The 23631-nt window shown below is 42.7% G+C and overlaps 1 protein-coding gene across 2 annotated transcripts; it reads left to right on the forward strand.

Annotated features, from left to right (window-relative positions):
• On the forward strand, positions 1-22692 carry SCGN (secretagogin, EF-hand calcium binding protein). Of its 2 annotated transcripts, XM_035126053.3 has the most exons (11): positions 1-638; positions 2748-2818; positions 10003-10095; positions 10436-10525; positions 13429-13485; positions 13688-13765; positions 18981-19036; positions 19502-19547; positions 19651-19710; positions 20893-20961; positions 22039-22692. In XM_035126053.3, exons 1-11 carry the CDS (start codon positions 566-568, stop codon positions 22165-22167), a joined length of 822 nt encoding a protein of 273 aa, XP_034981944.2. In that variant the 5' UTR covers positions 1-565; the 3' UTR covers positions 22168-22692. The 2 variants fall into 2 exon arrangements, with proteins under 2 accessions (XP_034981944.2, XP_088531393.1); XM_088675267.1 differs by lacking the exons at positions 1-638; positions 2748-2818 and adding an exon at positions 9593-9751.
• The last annotated feature ends 939 nt before the right edge of the window (positions 22693-23631 follow it).

A 23631-nucleotide genomic window follows, 5' to 3' on the forward strand; every position in this document is an offset into this window, starting at 1 on the left:
AATATAAAACGAAAAACAGCGAGAGAGCTCTGGAAAGCGAGCTTTCAAACCGACCCTTCTGTCTACTGCGAATGCAGTTAATCCTACTCATTAAGCGCTTTTAATACTGCAGCTGTTTCTTCTTCAAAGTCCCTTTAAGCTGGTAACTCTGCCTTCTAAATTCCATCTTGCACCTCTGTGCACCAATAAATCCCCTCATATTCTCGCCTTACTTACAAGGATATATCATTACAAAAAAAACAACAAAAGTTGGTGGCAGCAGTCTCATTTCAAGGGCGAACCCAGCAGCTCTTCCTCCAAGCAGGCGACAAGGGAAACTTTGGCACGAAAGGGGGCAGCAAGCAGCCGAATTTGCCTCGCTTGCTGGCTCGCTCCGACCTTCTCTCCAGGCAGCAGGTGGGATCTTGGGGGGAGCCTGGGCGTGTCCCCGGCTGGGCTGCCTTCTGAAAACCCGCCCGCCTCTTGGGCACTCGAGGCCAGCAGCCCGAGCGCCGCGCAGCCCGCTTGGACTTGCCAACCCGACGGCCTGACCTTTGCCCATCGCGGTCTCTCCGGCATCAGCACCATGGACAGCGACTTTCTGCCTTCCCTAGAGGCGGCTGCCTTTCTGCGCCTCTGGCAACGCTTCGACGCCGACGGTGAGTGCGTCCGGGAGAGGCTCTTTCCACCCTGGGAGTTAAACAGGGAAGGGACAGAGCGCGCCTAGAAAAGGCATAGGCATAGCTGCCAAGTTTTCCCTTTTCTCGCGAGGAAGCCTATTCAGCATAATGGAATTTCCCTTAAAAAAAAGGGAGAACTTGGCAGCTATGGGCATAGGCGCTAGCAGGGGTGTTTCTTTGTCCAAGTTTTCTCTTTCTACTTTGCAAGGAAGTTTTTGCTTTTCCAAGTTGGACGTTCCAATTCGATTTCCGACTACCCATATGCTTGTATTCCTGTGATCTCAGAGTGTTTTGTGTTCATGGGTGTGCAGAGGAGATTAGGGTGGTTGGTGTGATGGAAGCCATTTAATTGAGAAGCAAGGCTCATTACAGATCAGCTGACTTTTTTCACCTATTAATTGGCTGGTTAAAAGAAACATTGCTGGTGTTTCAATACCGATGTTAACCCTGATGAACTTTTTGTTCTTGTTTTACAGCATCAGTGTGCATGGTGCTTAGTAACATAAGCAAAAGGACAGGTCCCTTCTCCAAGGAGCTTACACTCTCAACCAGTCTTGTAAATTAGACCCCCAAAGTTACTAGCATACAATAATAATAATAATGATGATAATATACCAGCCTACTTAGGCTGGCAATCAAGAAATGCAGAATCTCACTCTGCTTCCAGCTGTCTGCTGAAAAGTGGGAAGCCCTCTGCACTACCTCCCTCATTTGCCTGCCTGCAGTTGTTTGCCATTTATGCTTTCCAGGTTGATGCGAGTTTGATTTAAATGGTTCTTCTTCATTAAGCATCACACTAAAGCAACATATCCCAAAATGTCTTAATACATTATTGTAACCCTAGATTGTGTACAACGTGGGACATGATGGGCGGGGTATAAATAAATTATTATTGTTATTAAAAAAAATCCTTCAGTAGCACCTTAAAGACCAACTAAGTTTTTGTTTTGGTATGAGCTTTCGTGTGCATGCACACTTCTTCAGATACTGTACACTGAAACAGAAGTTAATGACTGTTAATGACTGCAATTGGTCTTGCGGGAGAAAAGCAAGGGCTGAGGTGCTAAAGAAAGCTTGATCATGTATAATGAGATAAGAATCCTATGTCTCTGTTCATACCAGGTGTCTCCATGGTTTTAAGCTTGTTAATGAGTTGCAATTCAGCAACTTCTCTTTCCAGTCTGTTTCTGAAATTTTTCTGTAATAAAACAGCTGCTTTGAGGTCTTGTATAGAATGTCCTGGGAGATTGAAGTGTCCTACTAGAGAGCACCTCAGCCCTTGCTTTTTCCCGCAAGACCAATTGCAGTCATTAACAGTCATCAACAGGTTTACCACTCCTATCAGCCCATCACCCATTCCCATCACCCCACCCCCACCCTCTGAATATACATAAGGGTCTGGTTACTTCTGTTTCAGTGTATCTGAAGAAGTGTGCGTGCACACGAAAGCTCATACCAAAATAAAAACTTAGTTGGTCTTTAAGGTGCTACTGAAGGAATTTTTTATTTTGTCTCAACTCAGACCAACACGGCTACCTACATGTAACTATTATTATTATTGTTATTGTTGTTATTATTTAGACATATTTATTCCATTTTAAAATAAACATGTTAATTCTCTGATTAGTGCATTTATACATGCATGAAAACTTTATTCCTCTTTCGTGTACTTCAAAATGTATGTGCCTGCAGTCTAAAGTTGTAGGCCTGCTCTGGCATAGGCAGCCTGTACCTATGTTTTCCAACCTTTGTATCAATACAAGTCTTGGCTTTCAAAGGAGGCTGAAACAAGAGAAGCTCTTGGTGGATTTTGGAGAAAGTTTCATATCTCTTATTTATTTGAAGAAGAGGAATGTTTAAACTTAGAAAGCTGGAATAAAGTACCGGTAACTGCATATTTAAACAATCAAAGTAAAGTAAGAAAGTAAAAAAGAAACATTCACATTTTCTTTATGTGTGTTAGTTTGGCTAAATGTGTTTGAGTTGTTACTAGATTCATGAAATGTTTATGTTGCATGTTATTTCTTCAGTTTAGATTCTGAACATTAATGGTGCAATATTCAGTAATATGTTTTTAATTGGTTTTAGACAACGGTTACATAGAAGGGAAAGAGCTTGATAATTTTTTTCATCATCTGCTGAAGACACTGGGCAGTAAAGTAAGTACTGTGTCTTATGTTCTGCATGTAAATATAACCATGAGCATATGAAGAAGTTTTCTGCAAATTGGTGTTGAACATAGATCCAAGAACTGGGGTTCCGTGTTGCAGAGCACTTTCAGGAAGATGGTAACTCTGCCACTCAGCTGTTTGGTAGGGGGAGGAGAAACATGGATTATCCACAACATACATTTAAATCACATGGCTTCTTCCAAATTTTGGGCAGTGCAGGAGGTTTCTCTGTACTGGGTTTTGAGCTGAGGGGGCACAAAACTGAGAAGATCTGAAATTGAAAAGATCCATTTGGAGATGCCAAATTTTAGCCTCACTCCGGGCACCATATTACTAAAGATTACCAAAGTCTGCCCCTGGTTCTCCCAAAGAACTGTGGAGGAACCCTCATAGAGCTACAACGCCCTTATCGTACTGCAGTTTCCAGGATTCTTTGAGGGAAGCCATGCACTTTAAATGTATGGTGTGGATGTGGCCCACCTCTCTCCTTCCTGCCCAACACCTGATGAGACATATCAGAAACACAATGTGGTATTGTGGTTAGAGCATTGGACTAGTACCTGGCTGGGAGCTGAAATATCCACTCAGCCATGAAGCTTGCTGGGTGACCTTGGGCCAGTCACCAACTCTCATCGTAACCTTCGTATTATGGAGAAAGGGAGAGTCATGCTGTGTGCCTTGAGCTCCTTGGGGGAAAGTTGAATATTTTGTATAAATGCAATAATAAATAAATTCCACCGAGAGAGAGAGAGAGAGAGAGAGAGAGAGAGAGAGAGAGAGAGAGAGAGAGAACTCCCCATGCATGGCACGGGCAGTGCTGTCCATACTGTTTTAGACCAAGCCAAGAGTGTGTTACCATATTTATCTCCCCATCTACTTTGTTTTTCTTAGTAGCAACATTCTAAGGTAAATAATGTTGTTCTTTGTGTGAGAGTTATGCTCAGGTTCCTTTCGCAACAGGTGTGGCAACGTTCTTATCGCTGTGTGTGTTCTGAGTCCCTCCGCCATAGCTCCCAAGTTCTCCCTTTTTTAAAGAGAAATTCCCTTATGCTGAATAGGCTTCCTCGCGAGAAAAGGGAAAACTTGGCAGCTATGCCCTCTGCACTGGCCACCCACTCACTGGTCATAATTCTGGCATGAAGCAAATGCTAGGCTACTGACAAAAAAACACATTTAGATTAATGAAGGTGAGTCAAGAGGCTGGCATACACATTAATCTGGATGAAGGGAGTAAGGGCAGCAGGTGTCTTTTGCTTATTCAAAACGTTGCTGATTAGTTTTGCAGATGCAAAATTCTGCTTTCCAAAATCAATTAACATGGGTCTTTCTCCAGAGTTAATTGACACTTGCTTAGGAAAATGGATCTGCTTGTAAACAGCTGTAAAATGAACGGTAGAATCAATGGCACAGTCAATTATTTGCATGTCCTGTTCGTTGTGGTTCTGTTTCATTTCCCCTGACATATTGGCCCTTTATTTTTGATTGCCACTAGCAAAAAGCCGTGCTCTCAACTTGTGCTTACTTTCTTCTGTCTATTATCTGACTATTTGCAGTTGCCATAAACCACCCAAAAAGGGAACAAGTACTGATTATGTGATCTTGTTTATGCGATCAGATATCCTGCCTTCATAAAACCTTAACTCTTTGGATTCTCATTTTACTATCAAAGGAAAAATCATGAGAGAGAAGCAAGTTAAAGGGAAATGGGAAAGACCTCTGAACTGCAATTGTGTGACCTTGGAATGACTGATAATAGGTTTAGTACCTCCAATGAGGGGAAGTAGGTTCAACTTGTTATTCATAGCAAACACTTCAAGCTGCTTCAGACATTATTTCCCACTATGTTGAGTGACTGGTATTCTTCTTAAAGGGGAGGATGCTTTTCATAATATATGCACAATAGGTGATTCTCTACATCTTAATGGGTTTCTGCTGGTGCTTGTTTCGATAAAAAAAAGCCCTGCTTTCTTAAACACTTCCTTACCAAGCACTTGGAAGGGGGAAAGGAAAGGAAGTCCGACTGCAAGAGCTGAGTACATCATTCACTTCTCAGCTCTTGGACTGAGTGGAAAGTGTGAAAGATTTCCTTCCCCTGGCTGCTAGCCATGAGGGTTATGCCCTCCCTTCACAGTCGGAGGCAGGAATGCTTCTGAATACCAGTTGCTGAAAACCAAAGGAAGGGCGAATGCTCTGGTGGTTGGGTCCTGCTTGCAGCTTTCCGACAGGCCACTTTGAGAACAGGATGCTGGTCAGATCCAGGTGTCTCTTCTTACATTATTATGTTTGTGTTATTCCCCTCCCATCAAAATGGGACGCGGGTGGCGCTGTGGTCTAAACCACTGAGCCTAGAGCTTGCCGATCGGAAGGTCAGCGGTTCGAATCTCCACGACAGGGTGAGCTCCCATTGCTTGGTCCCTGCTCCTGCCAACCTAGCAGTTCGAATGCACGTCAAAGTGCAAGTAGATAAATAGGTACCGCTCTGGCGGGAAGGTAAACGGCGTTTCCGTGTGCTGCTCTGGTTTTGCCAGAAGCGGCTTAGTCGTGCTGGCCACATGACCCGGAAGCTGTACGCCGGCTCCCTCGACCAATAAAGCGAGATGAGCGCCGCAACCCCAGAGTCATCCGCGACTGGACCTAATGGTCAGGGGTCCCTTTACCTTTACCTCCCCTCAAACATCAGGCACCGTAGAGGTTAAAGGGCAAGGTGACTAGGGCAGGCTTCTGTTTGGGGGAAATAAGATCCCGCAGGGGACAAGGTAGCCCCCCCCCCGGGTAGGAGCAGGGAACTGTTTCAGCCTGCCTGTTGCCCTGGGCAAGTTTGCAGAGGTCACAGGACAGTGGTGGAGCCAGGGGCAAGTGGGCAACGCAAGAGTGTAGACTGTTATCTTTGTACCATCTGTGCTAAACTCAGAGGTTACCCTTACAAACACCTTCATCCAGCCAATAATTGGCATTGTCACAATTCAAGGACACATCCCAGCCCAGCAATTGCTCTTGAGAAGGACACAGGGCAGGACCAGTGAGGGGCGTGGCCTGTGGAAAGTCCTATGAGTAGGTAGGCTGGCTAAAGAAGCCAGGGGACACATTTAGCCCCTGATCCTAAGGTTGCCTCTGCCTCTCCTTGAAAAGCGGGGTTATCTAAGTACACCCTTCGCCGATGCTGCCAGACTGGCATTTGTAGGCAAGACGTGACTGGCATCCCGGGGACAAAGCATCCTTCCTTCTTGCTTGCTCACTGATCTTCACCCAAGTGCCACCCTGTGACCCTGTTCTCCATTGTCTTGGTGCTCCTTCTGCCACACCTGTTGTGTGGACCAGTTCTGCCTTCCCATACCCTTGATGTTCTGCAGAGTTTTGTAGTGTAGACTCTAACAATGTTGTAATTCTGTAAGAGCAGCGAGTTGGAGGCTGGAAGAGCATCTCCCAGTGGTGATTGTTTTACAGTGACTCATTGAGTTATGAATTTGTCATAACGTGTTGGCGTGCATCAAAATGATTCGATCCCTCTTACCAAGCAACCTTCACAAGTTGTTGTGAAGAATAAGCATTTCTGCTTATATGCTTTGAAGATTAAAAGTGCCGGATGAAATAAAATGAATAGTTATTATGCACTCCGAAAGTTGTCTCTGTTTGAATAGCAAACTGTTCCATAATTATTGTTTTTAACCTCTGTGCACCCTGTTGTTATTTCTCCCTAATGACCACTGTAGTCTCTAGCACTGTTTCCCCTGCCTCTCTTTCATCTACTCTGAAGTGTTCTCAACTAATGCTAAAGGCAAGAAAAGGAACCCCAGCTGGGAAAACAAAAGAGTTGACCGAATTTAGTGGGCATGCAAAATGGGAAAGGGGTGAAACGAATGGGGAAATGGAGGAGCCTGTGTTTGTTTTCATTTCTGGTTGCCCTACAGTGGGGACCATTTTGAGTGTGTGTTCAAATGGAGATCTGTGGGGTTTGTGCATAGCTTCAGACTTTTTAAGGGAACAGCTATATTGGCGACTGTAAGTCTCCTCTTTTAAAATATTTGTTCAGCTGGAAGTTCAGCCAGCAAACTTCCATTATATCTCCTTCAGGGTGGCTGAAGGTGACAGTTTGAAATGGTGTGCTTGTGTCAAAATAGCTACAGGATTGCTGGTAAAGTTACCAACTTAATTTCATATTTAATGAAGAAATAATTAAACAATCTCTTAATAATTAATCTCTTTGCTGATATCAGATTAAAATGAGAGCTCATAAATAAGGACAAAACATTGAAACACCAAAGAGAAGTTCTTGGTTGGCTATATATATATATGTTCTACTTAAAATACAGGAGCAAATCTTACATTTGTTATTAGCTGATGGAATACATGTGGCATTGCGGGAAGAAAGCTAAATTTAAAAGACCAAGATGACTATACAAAGGAAGGTCTATTTGAATATGTACTATTCCATTCTCACTTTTATTTTACTTTTTTCGGTGGTTTTTAAATTGGTCTTAAACTTCTGTTACAGTCTCACATTGGAAATTTTCATACTATAATATTGTGTGGTATTCTTTAAAAAAAAGATACTAAGGAAACCAAACTTGCCCTTTTTCTTTTTCTTTTTTATATAAAAACCCCTGGTATATTGTTCAGTTGTGTGCAGGATTATTTTAATGACTTCTTCAAAGAATTTAAAGCAGACAAGATCTTTTTATATGGGATTAAAATATATTGGTAGTGTCATGAAGTTTAATTAACCTGGCTCCCATAGAATTAACTTTTGGAGCAGAGCAGAGGGATATTTAACACTTGAAGTCTGATATTCTTCTGACTGGCTTTAAAGGCTACTCATACTATATTTAGCCCATCTTATTTCTACAAGCTGTCATCGGCTTCTTCGTACATAAGGAGTCCTCTTGTGTACAGTGTGGAACACAGTAATACAGTGAAATTGTTGTTTTGGCTGCCTGGTGACATTTATTTAAGCCAGGGGTTCCCAACAAAATTTTCTCGAGGACCCCTCATCGAGCCGCTATTGTGACAAGGACCCCCATTAATTCCTAATCCTAAAATTAAAAAGTGAGAGCCAAATTAAGAGTCTTTTTATATTTTATATTTATACGTTTTTTACAGTTACAACAGAGTACTCCATCAGTATACAGTTAGTTTTAATTTTCAGTTCTTAATGAGATGAACCACTTTTTAACCAACGGTCCATTTTTAACTACGCGAACTGTAGCTTCCGCGAAAAACAACGCTTTGTTTACAAACACTACTGTTTTGCAAAGAGGCAGCGTGCGCCAGGGAGGAGGGAGGGGAATGGAGAAGACAGGGTACCTGCACAGTAGCGCACAAATGAAGCCGACGCGCGCAAAGCATCTTGGGGAGGTGAGCATTAGTAGAATGCGCGCGCTGCCTCTTTGCAAAAGAGTAGTGTTTGTAAAGCGCCACCTAACGGCATACAGCAGAACTACTGCCTCTATCTAATTCTAGTTTTGCGCTAGACTCTGCTCATGCAGGAAGCGGCCAAAACAAAAAATCTGTTATCATACGAAATATATTTAATATATTTTTTAGCATCTTGCGGACCCCTCTGGCATAGCTCGCGGACCCCTGGGGGTCCCTGGACCACCTGTTGGGAACCACTGATTTAAGCAATTACATCCCACCCTTCTGGTGCAAAAGGTTGTTCACTGTTTCAGGCAGAGGTCCCTAGCTATACCTGCAAGGTGAGTTGGTTGTCTTACATGCAGAGGCAGCTACAACATCTTACTGCTCTGGGTAGATGCATATGAGCAGAGAATCCTTTTCATTGCTTTGCCTTTAGGTGCCTCCCCTTTGCAACTATCACCTGGAGTGCTGTTCTCTGTTTTAGCCACAATGGCCCCCAGCCAGGAGTTCGAAATGCTCTTTGAAGATTTCAGAGACCATGTTGATATCTTCCTCTTTTTGTCTGGTCCTGAGCCTTTCATATAAGCGTGTAAGCTCTTGTTTCTGTCTCATCTAAGCTAACCACAATATAGGTCAGTGATGGGCAACCTTTTGAGCTTGGTGTGTCAAAATTCGCCAAAAAAAGAGCATAACTCGGGTGGTGTGTCACTTCGGGAAAAAACCCCATAATTTTGCGATATTTATAGTTTAAATAACAAAAATGTATAATTGTAATATATAACTGTATTTAATAAACCAAAAACTAATTATTTAACCAAACCAAACCAAAAAACCCTTATTTATCACAAAGTGCCCAGAGTTGGGGGGAGCTGCTGACCAAAGTTTTGGAGGTTTTTTTTGGGGGGGTGCAAATGTTGCTTTGCTTTTGGGGGGGGATGCCCCAAAGCTGCTGCGCTTTTGGGGGGGAAGAGAACAGAAATAAATGACGGATATAATACCTTCGCTGGAACTAACACGCAGCACCAACATAGTCTGCCACAGCGCCAAAAAAACCAGCACAGAATGGGTTAAAAAATGAACGCTGTTACACTCAATCAGTCTGCCAAAGCGCCAGGAAAAACAGCACAGAAAGGGTTAAAAACCAATCTCTGTCTACCAGCAACAATAACACACACAAAAAAAGGATCCGGGTTTTAACAGCAGAGACAAGCTCTAGCGGAGACAAGCTGTAGGAGGAGCGGGAGAACAAATGGGGGGGGGGACAACAACAACAGCACGAATGGGCCGATGGGGCACATGCCAGCAGTGAGGGCTCTGTGTGTCACGTCCGACACGCGTGTCATAGGTTCGCCATCACTGATATAGGTGAATGTGCCTATTTGTTGTGACTTCGTCTTTTCTTCCGATAATCTCTTTCCTTTCTCACATTTATATTCTGCCTTTCTTCCATCATGGAACCCAAGATGGCATACATGTGGCCTCCAAGAAGTCTCCCATCCAGGCACTGATCCTGCTTAATGTTATTTAGGTGGTGGCCCCATGTGCTCTGGGACTATTGTCACTTTGGTAAGGAACAAGTCGCTTCTCATAATGTATGTATGTGTGTGCGTGCGTGCACCTCACTTCCAAAGATGACTTCAAGGCAGGGTGTTAGGAAACCAGAACAAAATGGCTCTTGCTGCAGGCTCCCTTCCTTTCAGACTAAGGGAGACATTCGCTGCAGGTCCTGCATGGCTGGTCTTAAAAGAGACGGGAGAGAATGCATTGTACTCGGGGAAATTGGTTTTATCCTTAACCTGTTGCTTTTCATATCACAGAGCACCATAACAGAAGAAAAGGTGCAGAGGGTGAAAAAACGATTTATGTCAGCCTACGATGTGACGGCAGACGGACGCTTACAAATACAAGAGGTACCTAGCCGCCTTTTATTTTCCAGTGTTAGAAATTAGATAACAGGCAATTGAGGAATAATAATTGCACTGTTACAAAGAGTGGGTTCACCGGTTCGTTTAGATAATGTAGTATTGGAACTTTTTGTCCAAATGTCCTTTTGACAAAAGCATCTGTTAGGATTTTGCTGCTACCGTAGATTTTGTAGTTTTGCTCTGCTCTGCCCTGCTTCTGTCCTTGTGGTATAGCAATTTATTCCAAATAACAATAACATTGATGATGATGATGATAATGATGGAAATAACTGCACAGAGAACAGTTTGAGAAATGTACCCTTCCCCCCCCCCCAAAAAAATTTAGCTTGCAAGTATAATCTTGTCGGAGGATGAGAACTTCCTGCTTCTTTTCCGAAGAGAAACACCTTTGGACAACAGCGTGGAATTCATGCGGGTGGGTGTAATTTCCTGCTGTCTGTTTCCATCTTTCAAAGTATTTTGCATTGCATACTTTTAGTTGGTGTCTTGGCCACACGCTGAGGCTCACATTTGTTTAACCTCAGGGTAGCTAACATAGAGCCCTCCAGAATTTATGGGACTCCAGTTCCTAGCAGCCAGCACAGCCAATGACCACTGCTGCTGAGAGTTGTAGTCCAAGGACTTGGGGAAGACCATAGGTTCCCTACACTTGGTTTAAACCCAAGGCCTTTCCCAATTAAGTACAAAGCGTGAGATGGAGGATTGGATTCTGGGAGCCCCCCAAAAAGCTCCAGGAAGCGTAACCTGGTACTTTGCTCCTTGTACCTATCACTTCCTTGGATCTGCATTCCACCTAACCACCTAACAGTGCTTTCCCCCTCTTCCAATTTTAGAATTTGGTCCAGGAAAGAGCTCTGGAGGTGATAGAGAGCAAGGAAGTAAAGGGAGGGAGGGAGGCGTGGGGGGCAGGTTCAGAATCCTCCCACCCACCCACACCTTTGCTCTCAAAAGTAGACCCTTCTTTTCCTGCTTTATCTCTAGTCTGCCCCCTCCATCACATATATGTTGAGCCTCAGCATCCTTCTCCATTGTGAAGCACGATGGCCTAGTTTGCATGATGCGAAATTTATCAGCCATGGAAGAAGCAGTGTGCAGCCTTTGGCCACAGATGGTCTGTGGGGACCTTTTGCACAGCTGTTTATTAAACTCAAAAATAATATTATCACCTTTCATTAAACACACACAAGCTGTTAAGTGTTGTGTGCCTTTGAACTTTGGAACCTGAGACAAGAGATTATGAGGCTTGATGCTTAAAAGACTATACCTACTAGGTTAATGATTCAAGTCACCATATAAACATCTAGCTAACAACTCTCATTCTTCTTCCCAGATCACTCTCTGTCTTTTCAGTCCAATATAAAACATGGGATTGACACCGCAGCTACTGAAGGAGGGCCATTCTGGAGTCCTGGCTAAGAATGGGTCCATTGTGAGCACTAGACCCAACTGTACATTACTCAAGGAGATCTCTGAGGAATCTCCTGGTTCTTTTTTAAGCAATACTTAAAAATGAGATGGAAACTTCAACTGGTCCAAAATGCAGTGGCCAGATTACTGGCTGGGATTACATTTAGAATTCACACAAACCCTGTTTTGGCTGCCAGTTTGCTTCTGGGCCATATTCAAGGTGTTCAAATTAGTGTTAAAAATCCTAAATGGCCCAGGCCCCAAATCTGACTCACAGCCTCCTTCCCTACAGATTTTCTCAGGTCTTACAATCAGCAGAGAGGGCCTTCTTGGGAGTTCCACTGCCCTCAGAAATTCTCCTGGTGACCCAGGAGAGGACGTTCTCTGTGGTAGCCTCTAAAGTGTGGAATTCCCTTCCCACAGAAGTGTGTTGAACACTTTCATTATGTCACTTTCCTCAAATGCTGAAGGTGCACCTTTTTTAACCCTGCCATTTGACATCTGAGATGTATACTTTAGGACCCACCCTATTATCTTGACTGTACTTTGTTTTAACTGTTTTAATATTATATTTTTAATTGTTATAACCCACACTGGAGCCTCATAGTGAACGGGCAGCAAAAAAAAATTAATAAATTGGAACAACACCACAGAGGAAATACTCAGCTTCTCTAATCTTGTAACTGAGGCATTAAGTTGTTTATATTGCCCTATCCAAGGTGGATACCATCAATTAGCTCCAGGTGGGTACCGTCAAGTGCACTGGGAAATATTATTATTTTTTTACAAAATAAAATCTCTTCTAATCTGGGCCTAGTGTTTCAATCTAAAAATACCATCTAACGTCAACTACTACCAAGGGGATACAAATAGGAATACAAATAGCCACTTAGTCCCTTGATTGGCTGTGCTGTTTACATAACAAATAGCGAATCTGAATATGCAGCCATGGTAACGACATGTCCAAGTTAAGGATGAAAATTGTTTAACACTTCTTTTAGATGGAACTTGTCAGTGACACATAAGGGTTTTTTCCAGGTTTCAAAATCCTTGTTTTCTAAATATTTTGGAAAGAAACAAGATGTTGGTTACTAATTCCATGGTGTCAATGCTGAGATGAGCCATTTAGGATTGCCATATGTCCTCTTTTTCCAGGACACGTCCTCTTTTTCTTGGGTAGAGTCATCATAGTGATCCATAGTTAAAAGTAGAAGTTGGCAAATGTGTCCTCTTTTTTGCTCTTCAAAATAGGGCAGCCCTAGATGTGCACACATGCACATGCACACTTCAAACAGTTTATTTTAGAGATGGTTGAGTAATAGCCAAGATCTAGAGAACAAGGTAAATAAATGCTCAGTCTTAGAAAAGCAAATCAGTAATTCCACCTACCTGCGTATTTTTGAATCTGGCCTGCTGCTGGATAGCTCCAAATGAGTCTGGCATGTTCATCTACTAGGAGACTCAGCACAGCCTGAAGGAACATGAGCCCAGAAGAATCTCCTTCCCAAACTATCTGATTCCTGAGCGATGGGCCTGGTGTGATGGTGGCTACTTCCATCTGATACTGTAGAGTAGCCCTTTCTTTTTCTTTTTTTTAAATTAAAAGAAATCTTTATTTGCATACTTTAAAAAATACAGGAGTAGCCCTTTCTTTCTGCTGTGGCTCCCCCATGACTGAAGTACAAGGGAGAGTGGGCATACAATCTCCACACAGGGAGCCCACTGAAGGGCTGCAACAGACTCCCATCGTCTGAAATCCTTCCCGTGTTGGTTGCAACCCTTGTGAAAAATTATCCAAATTCCCGCTATCCAAACATTTTCTATGTTCCATAGCACTTCATAAATGAGACTGAGATATGTATTGAACATCTATTTGAAGATGATAACTGTTCACTCATTTCCCCCCTTTAGATCTGGCGTCAATATGATGTTGATAGCAGTGGTTTTATTTCAGCTGCCGAACTCAGAGTAAGTTCTCTAGGGAGTCTTTATCCAGATGCCTTCTTTACTCAATATGTATATTTTGATCGCATATAGAACATATTAAGTGCATTCAAGCAACTGCCTTAGTTTTTGTGAAGTGTCTGATGAAACGGGCCTTGATTCCTTTATATTATTCCTAGTATGAATCTGAAACAGTAAAAACTACTTCTCTCCTTTCCTGACAAAGAACTTTCTGCAAGATCTTTTCCGGCAGCATGGAAAAACCATTTCTAAGGCAAAGCTGCAAGAATACACAGAAACCATGGTAAGCAGAGTGCATATCATCAAATACTTACGTTATTATAGAAATTATGAGGAATTCTAGATAGCCAATATGGTAGTTGCACAAGATGGACCAGCGTTGCAAAGGGGGGGGGTCAGGGGATATCTAAGGGGTGGGGAAAAGAAGGAGAGAGAGCTGTTGCTTCATCCTGGGATGGGGAACCTCTTGGCCAGCTAGGGGGTCCAATTTGGCTAATGTGGCCATTGTCCCTGAAGCCTGTCATCCCAGCCGTGAGCTCATGGCACTGGTGGTTAGAAGTTACCTCCTTTGTGCTCAGAAGTCATCTGATACCAACTACCAGTATTTATTCCCTATTCTATTTTATGATGACTTGTGTTTTGCTTTTGAATAAGTAATTGGACTGTACCTCAGAATAACATCCTGCTCGGTGGAATGGGATTCTGTCATCCGGATTATGGGGGGGGGGGTGAGAAAAGCAGAAAAATAAGCAATGATTAAATCATAGCATGAGAACTGAGAGCACTTATCATAAAACGATTGCAGTGTGTAAAAGGTAAACGTAAAGGGACCCCTGACCATTAGGTCCAGTCGTGACCGACTCTGGGGTTGCGGCGCTCATCTCGCTTTATTGGCCAAGGAAGCCGGCGTACAGCTTCCAGGTCATGTGGCCAGCATGACAAAGCCGCTTCTGGCAAACCAGAGCAGCACACAGAAACGCCGTTTACCTTCCCGCTTGGAGCAGTACCTATTTATCTACTTGCACTTTGAGGTGCTTTCGAACTGCTAGGTTGGCAGGAGCTGGGACCGAGCAACGGGAGCTCACCCCGTCACAGGGATTTGAACCGCCAACCTTCTGATCGGCAAGCCCTAGGCTCTGTGGTTTAACCCACAGCGCCACCCGCATCCCTATTGAAGTGAGTACTGCACCCATATTTCACACCAACCCACAGGCCCAATCTGACTGAGATTTAGTGTGGGGGTTTTTTCTCACACATGCATTGTTCTTGGCCTATGTAGTTGTTTTCAGCCTGGATTTAGCATGATCTGCATCACAAGCACAGACAACAATTTCATGGATCCCCCCAAACAACTATTTTAAAAAATAAAGTGCATTATGATCAAGATGGAACCCATTATAACCTATTTAGGCTGGACTGAAAACTTATACTTTGCAAGAATATTTGTGATATACACAAGAAGGATTTGAACAGGCATTATCCATGCCCAGACAACTGATTTGTGGATACCATCTGTTGAGTTACTGCATATGTTAACATTGTAATCTTGCAATGTTATTTCAGTAGGCTTTAAATCAGGTATTTGTGATTTCCTTTTATTTCTTGTGTCTTTCAATAAGTTGTTCCAGTACCGATTTGCCCACAGAAGAGTTGGTTTCAGATGGGGCTCATTCCCCAGAGATATACGGTACTGTTCTTAAGGGAGAGACAGTGAGGCACTTCATGCAAATGGGAAGCAGCTGTTACACAAGCTTGACCTTATATTGCAAAATTGACCTTGTCAAGTGGCCTCCTCAAGTATACATTGCACAAAGGGAATGACACGGGAAGGAATCCTACCACAAAGGTCCCAAGGAGTTGATGAGCAATTATCCTTCAATACCTGTGGCAACCCTCTTACTAGAGGATGAATTCTAGAGGGCAAGTGTGTTTCTAAGCACACCATTCAGTTTAAGTGGTATCAAAGGCTGAAGGAGAAGGGAAGACCATGTTGTTCCAGGAGTGATCATGAGCTAAGGAAAAGGTTTGGTAAATGAACAACAAGTGCCTTGCCATTAGCACTCATCTGTCATGTCCCACATGTCACCTTTAAGTTCCACCTCTAATCATGCAACTAGGGAAGAAGGAAACCTACTTTAAAATTATTCTTATTATTCTTATTATTAACTGTCCTGTGCTTCATCCATAGATCATCACAGAATTTGCAACATTAAAATACAACATTAAAAAACTATACTTGTAAGGATCATTTCTATAGTGCTTAAAATACAACATAAAAACACAAAACTCCTAAAAAAAACCCACAAACCCATAACACCACCCCATCCCATTCCCACTCCCACCCGAAACACATTTAAAAGGTTATAGGGTGTTATCACTCAAAACCACTCAGAAATGTATCCAGTTCCCTTTGAAAGGTTCATTTGTGGAAACTTAGCTCTGTTGACTGTCTCTATGTCCCTTATTGTATCCCACTGTGCCCTGTATCAGTGTAACCCTTTTTAATTTCTAAGTTCAAATGCTACTTCCTTACATCTGACTTCCAGATTTTAGAAGTGTTTTTAATGTTCCCCAATCTCATTTGGATAAATTAGAGCATACAGGTGTTATTAAATCACCAGTATGTTTTTAAAATTATGATTAAAACAATTCTGCAGTTCACAAAGCTACATCTTGTCAATGCCATATGCAAGGCAAGCTCATTGCTGGTTTATTCATCAGCAAATCACATTACCTAGCCTGCCAAAATTATCACATCCTCGCTAAGGCTATTGTTATTCATTGGCTAGAGTAGGAGGTCATGATAATATCAGACAAGCTGTCAATGCTGGGCTTTCATTTGCACCACACAATATGCTTCCACTGAATAAAACAACTAGTTTGTCTACAGAATCACAGATACCAGTAGTTTAAGGCATATGAAAAATCCATGTGCTATGTTTCCATGGAGGTTTTGTTTGTTTGTTTGTTTTTAGTTTAAAAGAGCTTTATTTCTTATTTTTTAAAAAGTTACATACATACAGACCACAAAATCAACAAAATCAACACATCTATCACAAAAAAGCAAACACAAATATAAATGCAAATAATATACATGAAATTATATACCAAAACTCTGAAAAACAGAAACAAAGCAAGAAAAAAGAAAAGAACGAAAAAAAGAAGGGGGGAGAGAGATAATCCCGGGAAGAAGAAAAAAGGGGGGGGGAAGGTACCTAAAAGAAAAAAATAATATATATATATATATATAAGAACTTCCGATTGTTGATAGACCGTTTCTCACCATTTTTTGTTTTCCCTGTTTTCCCCTTTCTTATTTTCCCACCCTTTGTGGGTAGCTCTTCTCCCATTGCTTCCCATATATTCTCTTTAAGCAATCCTCAAGTTAAATTAGACAAACTACCAATTCGCAATTTAAACCCTCTTTCCTTAGGTGATCTTCCACTGGTTTCCAGAAATGTAGCAAAACAGAGAGTACATGGAGGTTTTGTTTGGATTAACTCCGTGCTTCCTATGTGCTTCCTATGTCTTCCTTCCCTTTCTGTCCCCACATCTGTCCAAATGTTTGTTGATTACGCTTGTTATTGGATATATTGGGTTTCAGGCATGCAAAACAGGTTCTGGAGATGAGCCCCGATTCAAATTAAACCATCCCTTTTTTGTTTTTTGTAACCAAGCTCTTGCCACAGTTGCATGGGAAAATACTATGAGCAGCAAGTTCCCGTGACACTAGCAAAAAAAAGAAACTTGTGAAAAATTATGGAATGTGTCGGGAGGGGGTAGGGAAGAAAGCATCCTGCTCATATTAGGCTGGCTTGGAGGTGAATCTAAACCAGGCATCCCCAAACTGCGGCCCTCCAGATGTTTTGGCCTACAACTCCCATGATCCCTAGCTAACAGGACCAGTGGTCGGGGAAGATGGGAAATATAGTCCAAAACATCTGGAGGGCCGAAGTTTGGGGATGCCTGATCTAAACCAGTGTTTCTCAACCAGTGTGCCTCCAGATGTTTTGGGACTACAACTCCCATCATTCCTGACCACTGGTCTTGCTAGCTAGGGATGATGGGAGTTGTAGTCCCAAAACACCTGGAGGCACACTGGTTGAGAAACACTGATCTAAACCATAGTTTAGTGTTATGAGAATGAGTCTTGTTTCCCCTAGACTTGCACACTCCATCTTCTCCCTTGTCCTTCAGCATGACTTTTCCAGTGGGAAGTTCAGGATATTTTACCTCCATCATAGCTTAACTACAGCTTTCTGTGTCCAGGGGTAGACTTTGGTCTTTCAAATTTCAGGAGTGGGGAAAAGGAGAGAGAGCTGTTCCTTGATCCTGGGATGGGGAACCTCTTGGCCAGATGGTGGGTCCAATCTGGCCAATGAGGCTTTGTAAACTATGGTTTGGAGGGAGCTTAGTTAAGGTTAACCACAGTTGACACAGCAGAGGCAGATTTAGGGCAGTTCAACCAGTTCTGCCGCACTGGACCCTGAGCCTAGGGGGCGCTGCAGGGCACCACAACTATGATGCAGTGAATTGAGCAGAACAGATGGCAAGAGTTAGGAGGTACGCCAAATTTTGGCCTCACACCCTGAGAGGGTGAGATATTTACTTATGCATCTTGAGGTGTGTGTAGACAAACACATACACATACACATATTTCCCCCTGTAGGTTTTTCAGAGCATCATCATTCCTAAAGAGGTAGCATTCATAAAAGAGAAGTTAAACACTATCCCAGTAGTGAATATTTTACAGCTGATCTATGAGATATACTGTGCAGTCATCTCCCAACACCTAAAAAAATTAAATTCAGTTTCTCAACCCTCTTTTATCATGAAGTATTCAGGCTACTTTTCTCCTTTCTGAAAGTGATTGCTGTTTTATAGCAACAGGGCTATAGCTGGGAAAGGACTGGGGTGGGGGGTGGGGCTTTGAAGAGAAGTGATTCAGCCTGGAGGGGAGCAATCGAAATATAGTTCAGGAAAATCTGAATATACCGGGAAGAACCTCTTACAGTCATCAGCATGAGTGCTCTGACATTAAGAGCCTGAAATTTCCCAGCAGAAACACGTGCTTATGGAGGGAAAGCCATTTGTCAAACATACTCATCACGAAAATGAGTCTGATCAAATGTTCACTTATGAGTCTTTCAGAAGGAGGATGGATGGTGCTCCACCATGTTTTCCAAGGACAGTCACATAAAAATTGGGAAAGACAGAAGGAAGTTGGTATCATCCTCACATAGGTACACATCCAACAGGCACACAATGCACTCTTTCAAAACTGTTTTGCAATCTGGCCAAATATCCCATGATAAAATCTGAGAAGGACAGATGATTGCTTGTCCAGGCCTTGGCAAATCTGACAAGGCTATGTGACTCCACAACGTGGGCAGCATCACTGTGAATAGTAAAATGCCCCTGTATATTGACTCATTGCTTATGCTAGGTTTCCTAAACTAATGGGAGCTTCATAAAGGCTTTCTTATCTTGCTTTTTAGATGAAGCTCTTTGACAAAAATAAAGATGGACGACTGGATCTCAATGACCTAGCAAGGTAGCTTCTAATGACTCTTCAGCTTATTCAGAAAGGGAGTGTTGAATCTGTGGTAGCTTCAACAGGCATAACTTTCCCCATTGCCTCTACCCTAAATACGAAATCTGTTGAATTCCTGCCTGTCATGAGGAACCAGAACTTCTAGAGCAGGCATCCCCAAACTCGGCCCTCCAGCTATTTTGGAACTACAACTCCATCATCCCTAGCTAACAGGACCAGTGGTCAGGGATGATGGGAATTGAAGTCCCAAAACATCTGGAGGGCCGAGTTTGGGGATGCCTGTTCTAGAGGCTCAGAATTTCTGTCTACAGATTTAAAATCCTACTCACAATCCTACTCATAATGTTACAAGCTTTTGTATCTCAAAGTGTTCATCTTTCCCCTTTGTGAGATCTATCAGGCAGAAATGCCTGTCTCTGTGGAAATGGTATCTGAGAAAATGACCATTTGCCTCTTTCCATTTAGAATTCTGGCTCTTCAGGAAAATTTTCTCCTTCAATTTAAACTGGATGTAAGTACTACAGTAATTTTTAGTGCATTTAGTTACACTTCCCCCTTTTCCCTTAAAAAAAAATCCCCAAACATTTTAAAATATTTTTTCGTCCTCCATTCAGGCTTGTAGTACAGAAGAAAGGAAGAGAGATTTTGAGAAAATCTTTGCTCACTATGATGTTGTAAGATGATTTTTTGTTGTTGTTTCTTTGGTGGGTTTGGGATTATTGCAAGCCCTCCAAGTGTCCCTGTTTTCCAGGGACAGTCCCATGTTTACAGAAGCCACCCCGGTTTCTGATTTGATTCTGGAATGTCCCGCTTTTCTTTAGGATGTCCCTGTTTTCATCAGAGAAATGTTGGAGGGATGGAGTTTTGCAAACAAAAAACAAATAATGACCCAAGGAAATAAGTGACTATACAACCTTTAGAAGACATCTGAAGACAGACCTGTTTTTTTAATGTTTAATGTTTTATGATGTGTTTATATATAATGGAAGTTGCCTAGAGTGGCTGGGGCAATGCAGTCAGATGGGTGGGGTAGAATAGTAGTAGTAGTAGTAGTAGTAGTAGTAGTAGTAATCATAATAATAGAATAGGAAGTCCCTATGTTCATCTGAGAAATGTTGGCAGGTATGTTATTGCTGATCAAGTGGCACATCAGACTTTACAGACTTTGCATTAGAATACCATGCAGGGGAATCAAGTGGATTCATCTATTTCGTTAAAAATATATACAGCTCGATTGCTGTTGTTTGTTAAGAAAACATTCAAAGCAATTTACAGTGAGAATAAAAACCATAAAGCAACTCTATAGCTATAGTGCTGGGTTTGCAGGGGCCAGGACGCATGCCTGATCGTGGTGCCCCATGAACTCAGCATCATTTTTTGCAAGACTCGCAAAAACGACACAGGGCTCTCTGGGCACCGCAAGCAGACGTGCACCCCGCTTTTCAGCAGTGGGGAGGGGTCGCTGCAGCAGTGTGCTCCACCCACAGCCCCAACCCCATGGTGTGCCCTGGTGCATGCCCAGGGCACAGGTGGGGAACGATCTGCCGCTGGCCAGATTATTTGTGAGATGCACAAGTAGACCCATTATAGCAGCTGTCTTGCTCTCTTCTGAATCAGAGTGTCTGAATCAGCTCTGATGACCACCTTCCTTGTAGCGTAGTTACCATGACAGAACCTTATCAAGACAACAAGGAGCATGCAGTGGATTTTCCATATGATTTGGAATGTCCATAGGCATATAGCTTGGGAAGTTGGAGATAATATTGCCAGAAAAAGAGAACAGGCAGCCAATTATTCATGGATGGATGTGTTTCTAGTCTGCAAAACTGTATGATTTTTACATGTATATATTCCAGAGTAAGACAGGAGCACTTGAAGGCCCAGAAGTGGATGGATTTGTAAAAGATATGATGGAACTTGTCAAGGTGACTACTTAGTGGTTTTCATGTTTTGTTTCCCATAGGTTTTGTGACAAATGTGGCTTGGTTTCAGTAGCTTGAAAGCACAAGGAACCAAAACAAATACCGTAACTTAATTGACTCCACGTCTTTTGTGGAACAATAAAGAATGAGGAACTTCTCTTTGTTAACTTGGGTGCCTGGGTAACCTAATGAAGTGATAAATTATGATGTGGACTTAGCTTTCCTTATGACAGATTTATGAATGTAATGAACCCAATACAGCAACTCTGAGGTGCACATGGTTTTCCAGGTACAAAGAGCTTCCTCGTACTTTCATTGAACCAGGAAGTGTTATATACACACACACGAACGCCTTGTGTCATGTGGAGCATTTTCCATTATAGAAGAGGATGGAAAGCATTGGCCCATCTAGAGCTCTGTGTCCCATAGGGCTTTGGCCATGTTCTCTTGCTGTACATACCTTGCACCATCATCACTTCTACCCCTTCTTCCAAATCCTCCAAACTGGGCACACAAAGAAAGGGCTAGTACAGTAGTATAAACTTGGCCAGATTCATGTTTATATATTTAGAGAAGACACACACATCATCACACATCATTAGATAGCGGACAGTGGAGTGTGGTGTCAATATTTACCTGACTTCCTGTCAACTGAGCCGCTGCTGTTTACCGAGACAGTGAGGGGCAAGGCAGTGAGAAGGTCTGTGTGGTGCAAATGCGCTGGCAAAGCCAATCCGGTGCTGCTGTGTTTGCACTGTGCCAATATCACTGCCACCTCTCTCCTCCACCTCATGTTAAGCAGAAGTGACTCAGCTGTCAGGAGATCAGCTAAGTGCTGCCACTCCACCATCTGCTGCAGATCTCAAATCCATCATTTCTCCTTTGTGTTTTTCCTTCTTTCCTTCTTTCAAGCTGTACTGAGGCTTCCTATTTGCTGGATCTCCTCCTCCTTTATCCTTTTCGTTGCTCTTTGCTGTTGAATTCTCGTTCATGCTTGATGTTAAAAAAATAACTCCTGAGAATGGATATTTTGTCTTCTGAAAGTAATTCTCTCTCTCTTTCCCCTCCTTCCCATTGTAGCCCAGCATTAGTGGCACTGACCTGGATAAGTTCCGCCAGATCCTGCTTCGCCATTGTGATGTGAACAAGGATGGGAAAATCCAAAAATCCGAACTCGCCTTGTGTCTGGGAATCAAAATTGCCCCATAGACCTGAATGTGCTTCTCCTGTGGCTTGCCAATTATTGTCTTTTGTGAGAGCCTGCTGGTCCTGGTAGAACATTTCCAGTGCTGTGTTAATAATCTCTGTTATGCTGAGCCTAGAAGATAGAGGCAACTCACAGTGCAGATGAACATCTTCATTTGCAAGTCTTCAGCCCAGCAGAATACATGTGATGAACAGTAACAGCACACATGCTGTTCCAAAGGAGATCTCACCTGCGGGGTTTCTTACACATTTTTAAAACATGCTTCATATCTACAAACTACCCAGTCTATCAGAAAGCTACGTGGCCATTGTACCAAGACTGCTGTTATATAGCATCACACTTTGTTGTACTCTGCTCCCTAGGCTATATTCCTAAAACTATTGGTTCCTTCTTGGTAGTCCATGTCTGTGACAACTGTGTAGTGTGTGATACTCACAGTATCCCCCCCTTTTTTTTAAGGCGCAAAAGCTTGATGGTGTTGGAAGCAATGTATTTGTAAAAGAATAAAATCAACCGTTTAGAAATCAGAATACAACTGCTGTGTGTATTACTTATAATATGTAACACCCTCCACCCCAATTTTAAATGACAGAGGAGGACAAAGCTGGAAAACAGCAAAGGTTTGGCTGGACAGAAATATCCCCCAAAGTGGTGCTAATCTTAGCACCAAAGCTGATCATGATCAAGGTTCCTGAAGTTGAGCAGGGGTCTCATTTCAAGGGTCGCAAGTCTTTCTGGTTTAAGATCAAGTCTCTGCTCCATCTCCTTTCCTTCTAGTGTGAACCATCTCTCTTGTGTGCTTCAACCCATAGATTGATCATTGACAATGCTCTAACTTTTTCTTTAAAAAAAAGAAAGAAAACTATCCAGCTCTCTTTTGTGCAAGACTTTTGAGGTCCAGTAAATGCTTGAATCCATCCATCCTGCTTTCCCCTACTTTAAGGCACAATAGCATATTTTTCTCTATGGCTTTGTAAATCCTAGCCGAGTCACAAACAGGTACATTTGTATGAGGGGGGCGGGTGGGACTGAGCCTCTTGGGCTTGCTGATCGGAAGGTCAGCAGTTTGAATCTCTGCGACGGGGTGGGCTCCTGTTGTTCTGTCCCAGCTTCTGCCAACCTAGCAGTTCAAAAGCACACCATTGCAAGTAGATAAATAGGTACCACTGCAGCAGGAAGGTAAACGGCATTTCTGTGCAGTCTGGCACTCATCACTGTGTCCAGTGTCCACTCATCACATTGCGCCAGAAGCGGTTTAGTCATGCTGGCCACATGACTTGGAAAGCTGTCTGTGAACAAATGCTGACTCCCTCAGCTTGAAGCAAGATGAGCACCACACCCCATAGTTGCCTTTGACTGGACTTAACTGCCCAGGGGTCCTTTACCTTTAACATTTTTTAACCTTTGCCTTTGTATACGATGTAAGTCTAATATATTTTGGATATCATCAAAGTTAGTCACATGCA

Source organism: Zootoca vivipara, chromosome 8 (genome assembly GCF_965207765.1).
Source record: "Zootoca vivipara chromosome 8, rZooViv2.hap1.1, whole genome shotgun sequence".
Lineage (NCBI taxonomy): Eukaryota > Metazoa > Chordata > Lepidosauria > Squamata > Lacertidae > Zootoca > Zootoca vivipara.

What these genes read in the sequence shown, in the direction of transcription:
- SCGN (XM_035126053.3), top strand. Translation starts at nt 566, where the DNA reads ATGGACAGCGACTTTCTGCCTTCCCTAGAGGCGGCTGCCTTTCTGCGC. An exon ending in TTTCAGCTGCCGAACTCAGA is followed by an intron (nt 13,486 to 13,687) that starts GTAAGTTCTCTA and finishes TTCCTGACAAAG; the next exon opens with AACTTTCTGCAAGATCTTTT. An exon ending in TCCTTCAATTTAAACTGGAT is followed by an intron (nt 19,548 to 19,650) that starts GTAAGTACTACA and finishes TCCTCCATTCAG; the next exon opens with GCTTGTAGTACAGAAGAAAG.